At 41.6% G+C, this 19,400-nt stretch overlaps 1 protein-coding gene across 12 annotated transcripts in view; it reads right to left on the bottom strand.

Annotated features, from left to right (window-relative positions):
* Positions 1–51: 51 nt before the first annotated feature.
* Positions 52–19,400, bottom strand: part of LOC119144307 (melanopsin-like) — a 46,732-nt gene continuing 27,383 nt past the window's right edge. For 6 of the 12 annotated variants that reach the window (XM_037379526.1, XM_037379488.1, XM_037379507.1 and 3 more), the window contains 6 exons: positions 19,204–19,359; positions 17,969–18,076; positions 12,798–12,972; positions 10,599–10,685; positions 8,749–8,898; positions 52–3,504 (listed from right to left, as the gene is read on the bottom strand). In XM_037379526.1, coding sequence (XP_037235423.1) covers positions 3,115–3,504; positions 8,749–8,898; positions 10,599–10,685; positions 12,798–12,972; positions 17,969–18,076; positions 19,204–19,359 — 1,066 coding nt within the window. In that variant the 3' untranslated portion in view covers positions 52–3,114. The other 6 variants (XR_005103061.1, XR_005103063.1, XR_005103058.1 and 3 more) reach the window with 6 other exon arrangements.

Raw genomic sequence — 19,400 nt, 5'->3', positions numbered from 1 at the left:
CTTTTCATTCCTGAAATTAATGACTGAATAAAAAAAACAAACAATGGATAGTTTAGTTTAACTCCTAAGAATTTTTATTCCATTTCAGTGAACCAGTACATTCCTTTGTGAAATGGGAAGCAACAGTTAATATTGTACATTTTTATGTGCCCTCTATTCTAATGTGGCAGCAAAGAAGTTTATGAAGTTTTTCTGCATTGTGGTAGTCAATTTAAGACTCTTCTACTCTGTGACTGATGTTTCTGCAAAAATCTCACAATGAACGTAGTAAGTCTAACTGGTATTTCATACAACTTTATGTTTTATCTCTCTACCGCTATGTCATTTGGCATTCTAGCGTACATCAGTTGAAGTAAACAGTAAACTTGACATTAGCTTCAGAAGCAGTGGTACTAATTGTATATGACATTAACAGTGTACAAGTGAAACACTTCCTCGCATGTACCTCAAGCCCACTAGTTTTCTGAGACACTTTTTTAGTACCAGCACATATGCAAGAGATCACTGGAAAGTCATCTTGTAGACTAAGTAGAATGCAAAACTTTGTCTGGGTAAAGAGGAGTTTGTTGGCTGTTACTTTGGGTCTTACTTTCTTCATCCCATCAGAAACTACGGCAATATCCTGCCTACAGCCTCACCAGTACAAGTCTGTCAACATCTTGAGTGCAAAATCTGCTCTAGGGCATGTTTTTATATCTTGGAACAGCAAATACATTTTCTTATTGTTATTTGGAGTAATTACAACAGTAAAAGTCAGGTATAAGCCTTATAAGAACACTTGCTAAGCAACATCTGGCTCAAGAAGAAAGGAGATACAGCAGCTGAGGATATTACAAGCAAGAAGGTTGGTCACTGCACAGCTGACATAGGAAAAAAAACCCACCAAATCAGACAGGACAGGTTCAGCAACAAAATGAAAAGAATCAGAGATGACAGGACAGTATGCTTACCCTGGGATTAAGCCTCTTTCATTTTCTATGAACTTTGCATTTAATTAACATTTTATTACTCATTGTGGCCAAAACCCCACACAGGATGAACACCTGGCACCAAGGAGCTGCAGGCGAGCACATCCCCATCGCAGTCCCCAGCAGCTGCCCCCCGCTGCCTGCTCACTGTGCCAGTCCTCAAATGCAGGAATTACCTTTGGAAGTGCTGAACTGATTGCAGCTGACCTCGGCGTGATTCCTGACCCGGCACCTGATGGGCACAGCTTTCGGCAACTCAGCCAAAGGTACTGCAGCGCGGTGCTGCCCTGGCCCCGTGCACCAGGGCTGCGTGCAGACGACTACACACATGATGTGGCTCCACCACCCTTTTCCCCTCTTCTCTACAAGGTAAGGAATGTTGGTATGTTGGCCACATTTCTGATGAGGGTCTCTAGACAGCAGAGTACCTCAAATAATAGCAGCATTAAGAGTGCTAGCATTGCAATAGGCAGCCTGTCTCAGCAATCACCTCTGTAACCCAGCAGTGGATTTTTTTTCCCTAGAAAGAGCACAGCCTGTACCAAAAGCAAGTGTCTCGGACCTCTTGACGGTCTGCTGTGCTGACACCCTGCAAAGCCTCGGGTCTGCAAGTTTGGAGGCATTGGATTTCAGTTTGTTCTTCAGTGGTGTTCCTGTCTAGCTAGCGGCAAACAAGATTTGTGCTGTCTTATTTTTTAACAAAGAAATTGTTTTAAAAAATACTGCTATGCTTTCCATCTGTTTTTTTGCATCAGAAGAACAGGAAAAGAGAAATTACCTTTCAAGACCAGCCAGTGCATACACAAAACTTGGAAATGCTCTCAGTGGTCTCTGTGTGATCTAGGATACAGTCAAGGGAATAAACTGAGACTCTGAACATAAACTCTCCCTCTCGTGGATGTCTGAAAGCTACTAGACTCGCTGGATCAAACATTTGCACTATTATATCCAGAGAAATGCCTGCTTTCTACTAAGCTATACTGATATTATGTGGAGAACAACATAGTTTAAGTTATCTACAGTTAAAGTCAGAGACTGAAAGGGAGGATGTGGAGAACACAGGAAAATGAGTAACAAAAGGAGGAATGCAGTTGGGAATAAAATGCTATGAGAGTCTTGTGAACCTGACCCATAATGTGAAGCACAGATAAAATAAACACAATCAGTAACCACAGGTAACGATGTGAGCACAAATCCTGTAGCAAACACCACAGTACTGTGGAGTTGTCTCCTGGATATGATGTTTTACCTGCTCTGAAGGCCTCTGGTAAATGACCTGTAGAAGACATCTGCTGGGTCGTTTTAGAGAAGAGAAGAATCTCCTCTGGAGAGACAAGTGATACGTAGCAGCCAAGGCTTTATTTTTATCAATGACTTGTCAAGCCAGCTGTGAACATTCACCCTTTAAATCACAGACTCATTAGGATACACCCATATTTAGTCAAGATTGTAACTCTGAAGGTGCTCTAAATGCTTCTACAAGTAGTAGTGTATGTTTTAGGGTATAGCACCTTGCCTTTGGACATTCAGGTGATCATGCTAACACTGAAGTAAAATCCAGACTTCTAGCACTAAATTTTAAAGGCAAGCAGTCACTTCCCAGTTATACCATCAATTTATTTATGTCTAGCAAGCTGCCTATTTAAAAAACCAAAACACAACAAAAGCAATGCTGAAAATAATTTGATTAAAAAACAGTTCACATCATCTAGCCATTTGCATTACTGCTGGGGCTGGTGGAAGCAGTGGTCTTGTGGGGCTTCCTATCACCACCCAGAAGAGAGCTGCACAGGTAGCAGAAACATTCAGTAGCTGCCCCTGCTCCTGCTCAGTCATTTTTCCTTCTGCTGGCACCTCTCTCTGTGGTTACAAATCAGGGCCCCACCAAAGCAGGCGGCCAACTTGACCGATGCCACTCAATCTTGCTGCCAGATCTTCCACTGCTCATTTCCTGCAGCACAATCTGAAAGCCTGTTTCCACGCCTGAACTGGTCTGGACAAAGATAAATCTGAAGGCTGCCTAGTGACTACTGTATAAACATACAAAAAGCCTGATGATCTAACCTACAAGGCTTTGGTTATTTGGTATAATTAAGTGGAGAAGATGCCAAGAAAATAATTACCGGAAAGTTTTCTTCTGACAAACTTACGATAGAAATTTCTCAACAGCTTCAAGGAACTCCATGGATGAGCTAAGCCCTTCCAAGTCCAGCAGATTTCCCTTTTTGTTATGAAACTGGAATAATTCAGTCTCTTCCTCTTCCAGTTCCTCTTGAAATAGGTTGGTCTCTGAGGTAGGAATGATGATGATGCGGGGGACTATATTGCTAATGATAGAGCCCAGGACTCCATTAACTTGACTTTCTTGAGTTGCCAGATGTGAAGTGCCTGAGTCTCCTCCTCTGCTGACACTGCTGCTATTCAAATGGACAGGCAGAGAAGCTGTTCTTAGGCAGCTGTTCATGAGTGTTGCAGAGGGACTGTGTAGGACTGGCTGCCCAAACACCTTCTCCAAACAGCTGGAGGAGAGTGAAACCTGGAGTGGAGACATAAGCTTTAGTGTTGTCATGCAGCATATGACTGTGGAAACCAGTATTTAAAAATCTTCATTACCGCCAGTCGCTATTTGAGTTACCAGTCATATTTTCTAAACACACTAATTATTGACTAGAACGAGGGAAATTCATGATGTGTTAACATCTACAGCTTGGAAAGCAGGATGTTAAATGAAGCAAAAGACTACATGTTCAAATATCAGCAGAGATCAAAGAGAAAAAAAAAACCAAACAAACAAAACAAGAAAAGAAAAGCCCATTCTATACCTGATTTATTTTATGTTTTAAAAAAATACATTTCTCCATTTTTTATACATCTCAAAGTACTGGATAATTGTACATATCTCTTTCTCATGGAAGACATCTCAGATAAGACCCAAGTACACTGTAATCTTTATTTGCCTAATGTTTCATCATCCTTGTGACAATCTCTATCATGGTGTCCCCAAATGGCTCTGGTACTGCCTCGGAGCAGTCGGGGGGTTTGCATTCATCTATTGGACAGTACTTCCACCAACAAAGAAGGGAGAAACAGCAGCTGTGATTTTGCTTTGCTAACCATTCCCCATCTGCCTATTTTGAGAGCACGCTAATTTCTAAATTGGCCCGGATGACAACTCCCCTGTGACCTTTCCATAACTCTTCGTGAATAGTATGCAAATCCAGAGTAAACTAAGTAAGCTTTGAAAGTGTCAGTTAATATTTAAATACACTAGCAACAGTAGGCATGAGTGATCAGGTTTGGCTTGCTTTAAAAAATGACTGTTAAGGTTATAAAATCACTGTGCCAGATACAGCGAGAAGTTAGAAGTCCCTTCTTCCTGGGGAAAAATCAACATTTAAAGTAAAACACAGTTTTTACTTCATTACTATGTGAATTCCCATGAAGGTAATAAAATTCATAGTATGACTAAGCTTTACTTAGATTGCTATAAAGCCCCTTTCAGAGTTATAGTTCTATTTGTTTTTCTTAATGCAGTTGTAAAGCATATTAACTAGCTATACCAAGTCTCTCTCTAGCTTGAGCTTCCCATAATCATAGAATCATAGAATGGATTGGATTAGAAGGGACGTTAAAGATCATCTAATTCCAACACCCCTGCCATGGGCATGGACACCTTCCAGCGGACCAGGTTGCTCAAAGCCCCATCCAACCTGGCCTTGAACGCTTCCAGGGATGGATCATCCACAACTTCCCTGGGCAACCTGCTCCCATACCTCACCACCCTCACAATAAAGAATTTCTTCCTAATATCTAATCTAAATCTACCCTCTTTCAGTTCAAAGCCATTACTCCTTGTCCTATTGCTACAGGCACTTGTTAAAAGTCCCTCTCCAGCTTTCTTGTAGGCCACCTTTACGTATTGGAAGGCTACTATAAAGTCTCCCTGGAGCTTTCTCTTCTGCAAACTGAACAACCCCAACTCTCTCAGCCTGTCCTGTCTTCACAGAAGTGCTCCAGCCCACTGATCATCTTTGTGACACTCCTCTGGACTCACTCGCAGCTCCACATTCTTCTTATGTTGGGGGCCCCAGAGCTGAAGGCAGTGCACCAGGTGGGGTCTCACTAGAGTGGAGTAGAGAAGGAGAATCACTTCCCTCAACCTGCTGGTCACACTTCTTTTGATCCAGCCCAGCATACTTTCTGGGCTGCAGGCACACATTGCCAGGCCATGTTGAGCTTCCCATCCACCAACACCCTCAAGTCTTTCTGCTCAGGGCTGCTCTCAATCTATTCACTGCCCTGCCTGTACCTGTGCTTGGGATTGGCTCAACCCTCATGCAAGACCTTGCACTTGGCCTTGTTGAACTTCATGAGGATCGCATGGGCCCACCTCTCAAGCCTGTCAAGGTCCCTCTGGATGGCATCCCTTCCCTCCAGCGTGTCAACCACACCACACAGCTTGTGGTGTTGTCAACACATTTGCTGAGGGGGCACTCAATCCCAGTGCCCATGTCACTGACAAAAATCTTACACAGCAGCGGTCCGAGTACTGACCCCAAGTTTTGTAAAGTTTTTTTCTCTATTGCAGATATTCCTGTTCTAGTCATAAGCTTCCTTACTTCAACTTCAGTCTCCTTGAAGTGTTCAGGCATTTAATTCTCATGGATTTATAGGGGTTTGGTGCTGAAACTTCTTTAAAAAAGTTAGATCAGTTTCTAGCATGATTACAGCTCAGCAGAGGCTGTAATCTTGGTCCCCTTTGTCTCCACCTAGTCCATGGCCTGTGATACTACCTTTATACTGACTAAACGGTTCCTTAAATCAAAAAGGGAAGGCAGATGGTGGGGTTTTTGGTTTTTGTTTTTTATTTTTTAAGATTTAGGGATCATCATCTCAGTCTTAGCAAGTAGATTGAGAGAATGTTATTGCATAGCATAGGTGTAGCCTGATTTTACAGACAAAAACCCAAATGCTTTTGGTTTTCACAAAAATTTTCATTTTTTATGTTAAAAAGTCAGAATTTTTAGTCTCTCCTTGCCTCCACTCCCCACGTTTCTGTCAATCTGGGTTTAAAACTAGATACTGATATACTCTGAAGCATTGTGTAATTCTGCTCCATAAGCAGGAATCACTCACCAGTCCCCATCGATAATGGTGTCTCCAGCTGCCGTACCTACCCAAGTGCAGGCAAGCACAATGTACTGAAAAAAGTCATTTAAATCAATCTGACAAAGAAGAAAAGTCTGTTTTTCCAAATCAAATATAGCAACAGAATGAAAAAACTCAAAACCACTCCTCCCTTCTTCAAGTGCTGTTTTCACTGCTGCAGAAGGATGGGTTTCTTTTGGATACGGCTTAGTGGGAAGGACACCACTTCCAAGTATTTTTAATAGTTGTCATGCTGGGTAATTCCCTTGACACAAAACCTGGATGCACAGAGCACACTTGGCAACTGTCCTTTGAAATCAAGTATCCAAACCTATCTTATCCTCATGATACATGCCTGCATTTTAATGCTTCCAAAAAGGCCTCTTCCCTGCCATGCCAGGTTTCTAGGTGTCAGTCTACATCAAATCTGTTACCATCCTAATTAACTGCAATAAATCATGGGGCTGGATCATACCTTTGTGGCAGCACAGAAAAGAGTCCCATGTGGTTTTTTATGCTCTGGAAAGCACCAAGCCTGGGACACCAATTGGCTTTTTTACTTTCACTTGAGGGATGTCTTTTCTTTTTTGACAACCCATCTGTAATGGTGCATTAAGAATCTTGATCTCAGTCAGTTAAAAGAATTCAGAGGTACATCAGTTTTTTAGATGTTGTTGAGATGGTCTTCTTAAAGAAAACAAAGGAAGCATAAGATTCTTTTCCTAAAAAAAATGTATATTTTGTTAAATCAAAAAGTTAGGTGACCCTTCACCAAAAACACACCTGGATTTCCATACTTGACCATTTTTGGAAGTGCCATAATAGAAATTCAGTCATAAATAACCCAGTAATGCTATTAAAATTCTAAAATAAATATATAAAAATGCAGCGGGGTTTCTTTAGGGTTGGTTGGGGTTTTTTTTAAGGATAAGTGGGTGGCATCATAATGAAAATCTCTAACTGAGCTTGACAAACAAATATTTATTCTGATAGCATGAATATCAATGCATTGCATTTAGCTAACACACAATGGATCTTCACACCACACAGGAATCTTCACCGAAAATACTGAGAAAAGCAAACAAGGCTTTGAGAGTTCAATGTAAATAAACTCCGCACATCTAAGTGACCACCACTGAAAGCCTCAGCACAAAGGTACTATGTTTAAAGACTGTTTATTGAATTAATCCAACAGATGTCTTTCAAGGACGAAGTATAGTGTCTGAGCCTTCTTGTGGGGTACACAGTTGCTAAATTCAAGAAATTCAAGAATACAGGAACATTTATTTAATAATAATTTAAAAAATGTTATGCAGAACACCTCAGACTTATTTTGCTTCTCCTTCCTTGTGAGACCAAAAGCCAGTGGTTCTCCAGAACCTGGAGACAGTCTCTTGTCTTTCGCACTTGCCTACAACCTTGGGCACACTGGTCTAGTGACGGAGGGCAGTAGATTTGAACCCATGTTGCCTGCCACATTTGAAGCCATTGTTTTTCCATCAATACTATTCACAACACTTACAGGAGAAGACCAAGGTTTCTCAGGACTTGATCTTAAGGAGACACATGAAAGAAGACAAGGCAGACACATGCAGGAACTGGATCATCGGATGGCTGGAACTGCTCCTGCTTAAAGCTACGCTGTCTCTAGACAATTAGCCTTGGAGCTGGAAGGGAGCACAACAGACAGAAGCAGATGCTGTAGCTGTCCAAGGTGTGGGTGTTTCATTACACACACTAGAGTCATCCCGTTAAAGGGTGCCTCCATCAGAAAGGGTGCTACTCAGTCTAACCACTATCGGGGGATTGTAAGTCTATGTTTTTTCTTGAAAATGCAGCACTTATATATGCTTGGCATTGTGCCAGCCATACAAATAGTCATTTTGAAACTTGTGTTATAGTTCTGGCAGAAGCTGACTTGCAGGTGACCTACTGCTCCCATCCTCAGCAGTTCCTCAAGGAAATGAGGTGCTCCTCAACAGCATGACACCAAACCTCAGTGGTTTGGGCAATGAGCATGGTGCATCCACAGAAGATGCACTAAGTACTCACCATCTCCTCTTTCAGTAAGGGAAGGGTGGCAGCTGCCAGACTCTCCCACCCTTAGGGAGAAATGGGAGTTTCTTTCTTGTCTTCCCCCTCAACAAAAGTAAAACATTGTAATGTACACTGAAAAGAAGAAAAAGGGTGGTTTCTATTATGTCAAACTCTGGTTTGCAGCCCTGACTTTGTAATAAAAGGATGCTGCCACAATGTGGGCACAAGTGTCAGGATGGGAGGAACCAGAGCTGGGGTAGATAAACAAACAAAGAGGCAAAGACGTTAGCTTACATTTGATGCTACTAAAGGTTTTAATGAAGCTTTAGAGCTATGAGCTGATGCTGGCTTTCCAATAAAACCAGGCAACATATCAGTGAAAAAAAGTTAATAAGACATTATTGGCATTCTTATTAGTCACAAAGAAAGTAATAACAGCAAAGATGAAAAGGCCACTGGAATCCGTATAAATGAAGCCTACAGATGAAACATCTGTATAAAGGTATAAAGGCTGAGCTATTATTCCAGAGATGATGTACTGTAGCAAGATTAACAGTAAAATGGAGAGTCCTCAGCAGAGACTTTTTTTACTTACCTTTTCTGCACTTGCTGCATCACAGCTCCAGGTCTTTGGGAGCAGGACTTTCTTCTCCTGTCTCAGACTTGTTGAGAAAGAATGACTTCGGTGAGGCTGCAGTTTCTTATGAGCTGGCTCTACCGGGTCAAGCTCTACATCGCTCCAGGTCTAATCACAAATGATGAAGGATTTCAGACAGTTACATACTTTCTCCAGTTCTAAAAATTCACAAATTCTGGCAGAAACCATGCACAATTACAGAAAACTAAAGCTGTTCTTACACAGGGCTCACACTCAAAACTCTCCTGGGGAGACGTTTGATTTTTAAGCTTGTTGCTTAACCTGGACTGTTTTTCTGAACAAAAATAAAATATTTTGAAATAATGAAAAATTATTTAATCTCTTTTCACTAGGATTTTTTCAGCGTTTTTATCTCCTTGCTTGTGCTAGGCTTATAGCTGCATAGCACCTGAAGCCTAAAGATAGGAATGAGTACAATCAATCTGTTTAATATGGGTTATGGCATTCCGTGTGACCATCAGCTGGTACAACACCATGGACATGGACAGGTCCAAACCCACATTTATATACATCCCGGCTGGATTCCCAGAACACCCAGGGCTTCTCAAGCCCCATGAACTTGCTTCTTCTCTGAATTGCCATTAGGAAATGGGAGGCAACGGCTGACCTCTGCACTGATTTTCTAGGAGCATGCCAGTAATGGAGCACCATTGTGACATTGCAACCATGCCATTCCACTTACAAGCTTAGGCAGGGGCCATTCATCATCCCTAACTTTGTGGTGACTTTTTGGTTGAATATCAAAGATGAGATCATTCCACTGTTTTCCATACCAGCTTTTAGATCTGGATGAATGGATAAATAGATAGGGCTCCACACAAGTGGGAGGCTAGTGCACAATTCCACTGCATCACCTTGCTCATACATCTATGTATTGCTGCCCGTTTATTCCTTCTCCCTTGTAGAATCAAACTGTAAATACAACTTTATATGACTCATGAACATGTTGGCTCCCTACACTAACATGTGCACAACACACAGAGGAAAGTGTTCGTGGCAACAGCTGTGTCTTTTACAATGGTGCTGGTGTCATTCCTGCCCATCAATACTTTATTGGAGCATTCCAAAATTGCACTCAGTCTTGCTGTCATGCAAAGGCCATTGAGCTTAGCTTTTATTTCAGCAGCTGCTGTTGTAGCTAAAATCTCTACAGCTGCACTGAGCTGTCAGTTGCTCCAAGGAAAATTACCTTTGGCTGCATCATCTCAGCACAATGCAGTGCTGTGCATCGCTAACAGCAGGTGTTTTAGTTGAGACTCCTAAGCCAAAGTTGTGCCAAAGGCTGAAGCCTCTTACCCACGTTATCCCATCTCTTTAAACAGCAACCCCAACCAAATGTGCACAATAACCTTCTAACCCCAATGAACTAAAACCAAGTAGTGACCAACAGTGAAGAACTGAAAGCTTCTTGAATCGGGATGGGTGATCCAACTGAAATTACCTCATTTGGCATCAGACAAAGGATTAATGGGGAGAAAATTTAGGAATAAACTTCAATCCAAGGAAAATTAAAAGGTAAAAGGGGCAAAACAGGTTGGAAATAAGTAAATGAAGATCCTCCATGTTTTAAACTATGTCAACACATTTCCACATCGCTACACATGCTATCTACAATGAGAGAATGAAGCACAAGTGTAAGCAGCCAAGTAGTCCCCATGATCTCAAGGGGGATACAGATGTGTGTGGGTGCTCTCTTTGCTCAAGCTGTTAAACAATCCCAAACAAAATATAAATATACTCTTTTTTTTTTTTTAATGATAGAATATTTGCATGTTGCATATACTAACCTCGTATTGCAAGGATAATCTGGGTAATTTGTGGTTTATGAAATCATCACAGTTGATACTTTCATGCATCATTGTGTCGTCAGTGGTCTGTGAATGGAATTAAATCAGTAGGATAGATTATCTCATTCTTATTTACGTTGCCACAGAAATATTATGCATTTGTTTATGTTTTCAAGAGCCAAGACAAACGCTAAATTTCATAGCCTATACAAAGTGAGTCACTTTTTTTTCTGTCTCATTAAGGTCTTTTGCCCTGTTATAGCAACAACCAGATAAACGTGAAAGTGCTCCCCATGCCCTGAAGACTATGAGAACCAAGGCGAGCAAATTTGGGGATTCTTGTGCTGTGAGGTGTGGTACAGTAGTCAATCACACTCCACAAGAGTCCCATCACACACTTCAAAACTCCCTTGGGCTCAAACCTGAACAACAGAATGCTAAAAAAGGCTTTGCCCAGACTAAGAGAGGCCTTTCACTCTTCTATGTACTGGTTTAATTTAAAATAAATTTTATGGCAGATATATTTTATGAAACATTATTGAAAAAGCTTGTCAATTCTGGACAAGGCCTCTCCTGAGAAGCAGCTTGTCCATTGCATGGTATTTCAAGACCTTCTAATTTTGAATGAGAAAACACGCCCCATTTAAGAGATTTCATGATACTTAAGTATCATCATTATTACCCATCTTTAATACAGTAACCTGTAGGCTGTTCAGTGATGGCCAGGAATGCTGCTGTGATACATAATATACAATGATAAAGTGGAAGAGGATCCTTGTCTCCCAACAGCTCACTACGTCACCAGCCGTATGGCTGAGGCTACCCAGTAAAGTGCAATTAGTCATTTTAATCGTAACTCTGCCTGATGCAGCCGTATGGTTCATGTGCGAGAGACGCAGCAGCACGGACCGCAAAGGAAACTGTCTTTTGTAATGGGATAGAGTTTGCTTCATTAGGGTTCAGGCACTTAAAGTGGGTTTTCTGTTTTATTTTTTGATTTCACAGCCCAAAGGCCTGAATTTCTTGCCAGCACCCTGGGCACAGCGCTGGCAGCGTCTAGGACACCTGGTTTCCCGGAGTACAGTACATTTTTCGTTCAGGTGTGTTTGCTTTACTGTCTGTCAGCCACAAAAGAATTCAGAAATCTCCCTGGTGCTGCTGCCTGAAAGGAGCGACTTCCATGCTCCAGCAGAAAATGCAGTGCAAAATTAACTTGTTCGAGAGCGGTGCACTGTTCGTGCTGGTTTTCCTGGTGGTCCTAAGTCCGTTCCCAAATGAAGGACTTCCAGCCTTCCCAAGCCACCCGGGAAGGGCCAGCCTGCAGGTGACCACACAGGACAGCCCAGCTCCGGCCTTGCCCGCCCACTGCCACCTGCCTCGTGGGGACAGCCCAGGGTCTGCTGCTCAGCCCTCACAGTGATTTAGAGCCTCGTGAAAGGTTACCGATGGCAGCCATTGTTCAGGGAGGTTTCTTACGGCTGAGCTGAATGCGGGGCAGCCCAGGCCCACAGCTGCCAGTCCTCCCCAGGAGCCCCCTTCCCAGCACCTCTGTCTGCACACAAGGCCAGCCTCCTGTGACGCAGAGAGGCAGGCAGGGTCGGGCTGAGAATGGCTGTGAAGAATCTCAAAGGATCCTTTTATTTCTAAGTCCCTTGGTCACCAGCCTTACTGAGACTTGGGGTGTGCTGCTTACAAAACACCCCACCTTGCTCCAGGTGCAGGACTCTTCCAACTCCTCATGATTAAAATCCGGGGGGGGGGGGGGGGGGGGGGGGCGTTGGAAGGGGGGGAGGGGATGGAAATCAAAGTTTCCTATCCTCCAGAAAATAGACTTCCTTTAAAATAATAAGAAAGCTTTTGGATAGACCACTCAGATACTGGATTATGGGAAGTGGTTGGTGACATAGGGAACGCCTGACAATAGCTCTTTTTTATTCATATTAGACAACCTGAACAGCCATAGTCCCAGTAAGCATCTGAACCATGCAGATATGCTGGCCTGGATAATTTTTGAGATGAGAAATCATGCACAAACTTCCCAAAAAGCTGCAGAAATGACCTCACATGACCCCGAAAATGTAGTTACCCCCCACCGTTTTCCATTCTCTAATTCTGAATATGTATTTATAGAGCTGGTTATTTTGGGAGTTTGAGAAACGTTATACTCCCTTTCCTTCACAGAAACAAGAAAAGACTTACAGCTTCTCCAGTGGAAACTGACGAAACACAAGTGCTCTTGGTCCTGCCAGCAAGAGACTGATGGCTGGAGAGAGAGGTCCTGAATGATGACTCATTTATGGAGCCTCTCAGGAGGTCATTCTTCGATATTCGTATTAGGAACCTCAAGCAGGGAACAGCATTGTGGATGGTTTTTCTGAAGGAAAACAGGAGAAGAGAAAAAATAAACGGCACGTTGAAGATGCAGCTTTGAAAGTCATGTGAAAGTACTGTCTCTTTCCATAACTTCAGCATGGCTTCTGTTTTGATTGAGGTCGTCTCATGGAAACAGCATGGTATATCTAGAGGAAACTACTCAACAGGCTGAAAGGAAAATAGCAGGTGGCTTCTGGGCCTTGCGTCAAAACACATATGGAAGAGCTGCATGGATAAGTAGTAAGAAATGAAAATATCTTGAAGACCATGATTTGTTTCTGATTTAATTAAAATGTTAACCCCAAAAAACTTTCAGGTTAGCAGGTATGAAGGTCTTCACTGTGCAAAGGCACAGGACAAGGGAAGAAAAAGGGAGGGGGAGAAGGCCAGAAGAATCAGATATTGTTATTTATTTGTATCACGGCAGCTCCTGTAAATTCCTATCAGGAATTAATACTCTGCACAAGCATAGAGGAGAAGGTCCCAAAGAAATTAAAACCTGCCTTATTTGTCAAATAATAATCTCAGTCATGGCTGTATGAGTGTTCTTCTCCTGGCTCCAGGCCTGGCCCTGCATGGAGCAGGAGAGCCCAAGAGCCTCCCCTGCACAATGCCAGCTGGCCTTGCTCCTTGCTGTCACCGAGAGCTGGCAGGACAATGCTAGCCAGAGCACTGCATTTGGTATAACACCTCCCCAGTGCCTCCCATTCCATTATTTCAGCCCAACAGACAAAGCTAATAATGGCACAAACCCAAGTGAACAAGTCAAGAAGTGAGGCAGCAAGGAGGCATATGGAAAACAACTGATACACAGGATTTATGGATCAGTGACAGATGTTGCTATATTGACTTTACACTGAGATGCAAGTCAAGTAGGTGTATATTGTAAAATCTTTGCTTCTATAGATAGCAGGTTTGTTGAATAACTAGTACATTTTAAGTTATCATTTCTATTCTCATGAATGATCACACGTGTTATAGCCTCAGAGACCTAATTCTGGGATCACAAGATGAGATTACTGGTTTGTCAATTAAAAAAGCAAGCAAACAAACAAAAAACAACAAAAAAACCCACCAACAAAATAAACTACTGCCACCACCACACCCCAATATGTAGCATCATCAGCACTCTCAGTATACCAGACTTCTGTGTGTCTTTGCTCTCTAACTTCAAAGGCAACTGAACAGCAACTCTGTGCCTACAGTGGAGACAAGTACTGAAGAAAGCTTTCTACCTGCACCATCATTCCTGATTCTGCCAAGACCCCTGCCAGTGAGCTGGCAGACCCCCACCAAGCTGCTTGGAGGTGCAGGAGTCTGCCCATATGGTGCCGGATTAAAAAAAAAAGAAAAAAAAAAAGAGCTAATGTGGTGCAGGAAATAAAAAGTTTTGAGAATCAGCAAGGGTTTACAGGACATAAGAAAATGCCAAGCCCCCATAAGTTAATTTTCATGTTGAAGACCTCAGGCTGGTGCTGAAAAAGCATCGGCCAGCTTTTTTCCCCAGCTGAGAAGGCTAAACCACTTCCCTCCGACATAGATGTAGCTTTTTATGTCTGCCACAGTCTACCTGGGGCTGGAAACTAATCAATAACTTCAAGTTGGTGTAAAACATACCATCCCATTTATTAATTGGGATTTCATGCAGAGACCTCCTCATGCTGGAATTTCAGGAAATATATTTTCAAGGACAACATAAGAACATTTTTGATGTCTTGAGGGACCAGAGTTTTAATTTTACTAACATTTGGGAGCACTGTTGAAGGACATTTTGTTGGCTGGGATGACAGTACAGATTTTGAAAGGAGTTTTAATACTGTACGTGTGAAATACATAATAGGTACAAACTAAAGCACTTATTTAATGATATTTTTATAAGCCACTGAAATAAAATTCACCTAAAGTCAAATATGTAGTAATTGCAAACAATTCTTTGATAAAATACTGCAGTTCAAAATTATTTATGATTATTCTGTTATTTATGATGGAACAATTTTGAATAAGTCATTTTGTATAAGTGTGTTTCTCTTGGGAGCAAGTTGGAAACATGGAGATGCAGAATTTCCATTTGCTATGAACAAATGATTAAAAACCCTAAAAATTCCAAAAGGTAAGGAATTTTCTGCAATAACTAACACAGCCAAGCGATGTTCTCTCACATACAGGTTGTTAAAGGAGTGAAAACTGTCTTCCCCCACAAAAGAGCATTTTGTGAATTAAAACTTTGCATACATTTCCTTACCTACATTTGTTACTTCCAGTGATACCTGTCAGGGAAAGAAGTGTTTTTCTCCTGTGTGCTGGTGGGGAGCGGGTTTGTCGGGGGTAGTATAGCAGGTAACTTCTTAGACCAGTTCTTAACTGAGTACTATCATAAAGATCACTGTCGTATTTTCAGTTACATTCATTGCAATGTACTTTTTTGATTGCTTAAGGAAAAGAAACCCCACAAAAAGACTTATTCGATCTGTTGGGGTGTTATGATGCAGGGACAGCAATTCTATGCCAAAAAGTATCTTGCTTTGGTAGTGGCATGCCATTGGTTTGAGCCATATCTGAACATTTTAGGTCCTGATGTCTAGATGCCCTTTCCTAGAAAGTTAACTTAGTTCAGTAGTTCCAATGGAAAATTGCAATTTAACCCCTGCCCAAACCCTTAAGTCTTGGACCTGAGCAGACTGACCCATTTATGCATCATTGGATAAATTACTTTCAAGGCATAATGCGAATTATTAGAAGATTTGGAAATTATACAGCAACATTGATCTTTACATACATATTCATTATTCACTGTTCAAACAAAATTGCTCCTGCCAACATATTTTCACCAGCTGATTTCTTGGTGTACTGTAGCTGCTTTTTCACTTTTAAAACCACATGCTTGAGTCATCACGGGGCACCCAATGTTACTTCTTTTCCTGACTGGATGACTCCTAAGTCTATGAAATGCCTTCACAACAACTCCATAAACACTTCTCTTGTTGATACGTCTAGAAATATAAATTAGGAAGCAGGAAAAAATGAAACAAAACACTTGTTAAGAGTGTGTCTGAAATCCTGTTTCAGACTTCAGCCTTTTTCTTAATAAAGTCTTACTTATAAAAGCCAAGGCTGATAGGAAAAAGACTAATTGAAGCAGTTGGATGTATAGTAGCTGCTTTGAAAACACTCACTTGACCTTGCAAAAATACTGTAAGGAATCACCAAACATAATACCTTTGGATCAGAAAAAAATAACAGGTTCATAATGCAGCAGCCAGACATGCAAAATTTGTCATTCAACTTCCACAAGCTCTCAGAGATTAGTCATTGCCCTGTTCTAAACCAAAATGCTCCACAATCTTCAAAGAATAAGATGGACTGAGGTTTTTGGAGGATGCGAGATGGTGTTAATTACAATAGCAGACATATTCAAACAAAATACGTATTTTCACCATTTCTGGGTGTATTGCCACTGGCCTTACGACTTTAAACCACCACACGACTGTTCATCAGACATTCAAAAAAAATGAATTCAACTTCCAGCTCCCAGATCCTATTCTTCAGGCAATATAAGTTAGCAGCTTTTCCCCTTCTTGGGCGAGACAAACCTCATACCAACGACTAACCCTGCCATCTAGTGGCACTTATACATTTATCACCACAGCATTGCCGTTTTGTCGGAACTTTTGATGTAGCATCCCTTTGTGGTAGATACACTTTGAAAGACTTGCAGAAAAATCTAGAGATATGCTGAATAGCAGCTCTGTTACAAGCATTTCTCCTTTTATAAAGTCTTTTTTTTACCACCAGTGTTTAAGAAACACATTACATACAGCTATGGGAGGAAATTGCAAGCTTTGAGCTGTATCTTCTGTGTCAGCTATAGCTTCTTCTAAGTATACTGCTGTGAGTCATAAAGGTGAAAAAAAAATATTTAGGAGCCTACATAATGCTGGAGATAGAGCTGAGAACACAGCGGAGTTGTATCCCTTTCCTTACATCAAACAAACAAAAAATATCTCAGAAAGCCACACACACACACACAAATATTTTTGCTGGATTTTTAGAAACCAAATATTTCAGAAGTTTTAACAGAAGTGACTGACTTTGCCAGCACTTGAACACATTTCTCAGGTGAAGCTGGGAGGACATTTCTAAATGAAATGTTGACTTCAGAAAAGTTTTAGCTTGCATAGCATCTGGGATGTGCAAGGTAAGCTTGTCCTTGCTTGAAACCATTCAGCAGAACACCATGCCAGCTTATTCCCTTGTAAAAGTATTTTGTAACTCCTTTTAGGACCACACAGCTGAAGACACAGTAATTTTTCATGTGTCTGTACTACGCATGCCTTAAGAGCAGGTGACCTTTCTGAAACACAAGGTGGTTCCTTCTCATGCTTTCCCTACATGTTGGGAAAGGCTGAGCTGGTCTCTGGAGGACAACTGGGATATTCTAGAGAAGTTGTTAAAGGAGATTATAAAGGACATTCTTGTGCAAAGGGAAAGGTTTCTGATTCTTTGGAGGAGTGTCTTACATTCCCCTAATCTTGTAGGTTTCCCATCGGAAAGGTATGGAAATCTTTTTTTACAATACATTGTTACCTTTCTAATTATCTACTCTGTAGGAACAAGTTATCTTTATACTCTCCATCCCTTACTTTACTGCAGTCAGAGGGCCTGGATGAAAAGCAGAATTCATACCTTTCAGCTCAAACTCATTCACTGGCTGCAAGACACTTGAGAAGGAAATAAAAGGGCAAAGGGTTGTGAGGGTGAAGAAAGGTGAAGGGAGGGACTGTTCTCTGTTGGCCACCCCTGGGCTCCATGTCCAGTCTGGGATGCCCTGTACCGGGTGGACGTGGCGCAGGGTCTGACCACCCAGATCCCATCATGGGGTGGCCAGGGCAGGAGCACCGACTGCATGGGGTGAGGCTGAGGGAATGAGGGTAGTTCATTCATTGTAAAGAAACACATTTGCATGTACAGTTATACACATACCTATATGTTTACTGTACCTGTATCTTGGGTGAATTATTGCATATATGATGGGGTTGTAGATTGCAGAAGCTTTTGCAATAACTGCTGGCACAGATTTGGAATATGGTGTTAGGGTGTCGCCTCGACTAAAACAAAGCAAAAATATCACACACAGCTATGCCATGGATTAATATTAAATTGCTAAAACATAATACTCTTTTCAACTGGTTTTGTGCTGTGATCGCTTTATAAGAAATACCCCTGAAATGTTAATTCATTCAAATTCATTCTTTGCTCAGACGAAAGGCTTGCATTTGATAGTATGTACTTGGTTTCAATCATTTGGAGATGAAGGGCATGCGAATAATTAGTTATCTATTTAAGGATGACCAGGAACACAAAGAACCACCTTCCCTGTTTCTACACTAGGCAAAAAAAAAACAACAAACCAAAAACAAAACACCACCAAAACAACCCCTGTTGTGACCATCTGGGAAAAGGGAATGTCAACGGAAAAGAAAACAGCATCAAACCTAAAATTCCACGCTGCACAGTAATGGGTGTCAGTGACTCAGCTGCAAACACTGCAGAAGGAAGAGAGGACTGGAAGCGGTTTGAAACCAATATTCTCCTCTTGTCATTAAGCTCCCAGAGTCAATCACATGTGATCAATGTCAGTGCAGGATAACCACAATTAATACAGAATAACAGAATGGTTTGGGTTGGAAGCAACCCTTAAAGACCATCCAACCTCTCTGCTGTGGGGACAGACATCTTTCATTAGATGAGGTTGCTCAAAGCCCCATCCAAACCGACCTTGAAATCAAGAACATGCACTGAGAAGACAACAGGTCCCTTTGAAGTGGAAAGCAGTTGGAGAAAGATGGAAGTTCAGGGTGAATATGAGGGAATATAAACTCTTTTCTGCCTTCTGTCAGAGGCAGCAGTGTACGGAGTAAGCTTCTTGAAAGAACAGGTATCAGGAGAGAAGAGGTAAACTCCTCCAATTCATACAAAGAAAGTATCATGGGGGAGAGAAAACAATGTGTACCAAAAATGCAGGTAGAAAATTATAATAGTTTTAAAATACATAGACAAATAGTCCCTTTTCTGGCTTTATCCACAAGGACATAGCGAAGAATGCAGTATCACCTCCAACGTAATAACTACTAAAAACCCTTTCAAAAGGGAGATCTGCTTCTTGTGGGTGACAGTACGAATCATATTTACATTTTAGAATAATACATGCTCTTTTGATTACATGTCCACTTACCCCGCCCAGGCAATCAAGGTGACACAAGCATATGGAGACCAGGACAAGACAAACACAATGATGACCACAAAAGCAATTTTTGCCAGTTTCCATTCATTCTTCATGGACTGAGAAAGGTAGGATTTCTGGCTGCAGGACCCCAGCCTTTGAACATCTCTAAGAGGGGGGGAAAATGCAGATATGTCAGCAGGAGGGAG

The sequence above is a fragment of the Falco rusticolus genome, chromosome 1 (assembly GCF_015220075.1).
Source record: "Falco rusticolus isolate bFalRus1 chromosome 1, bFalRus1.pri, whole genome shotgun sequence".
Taxonomy (NCBI): Eukaryota; Metazoa; Chordata; class Aves; order Falconiformes; family Falconidae; genus Falco; species Falco rusticolus.
Note: the sequence above shows the minus strand (reverse complement) of the source record. Positions and strands in the feature narration are given on the sequence as shown.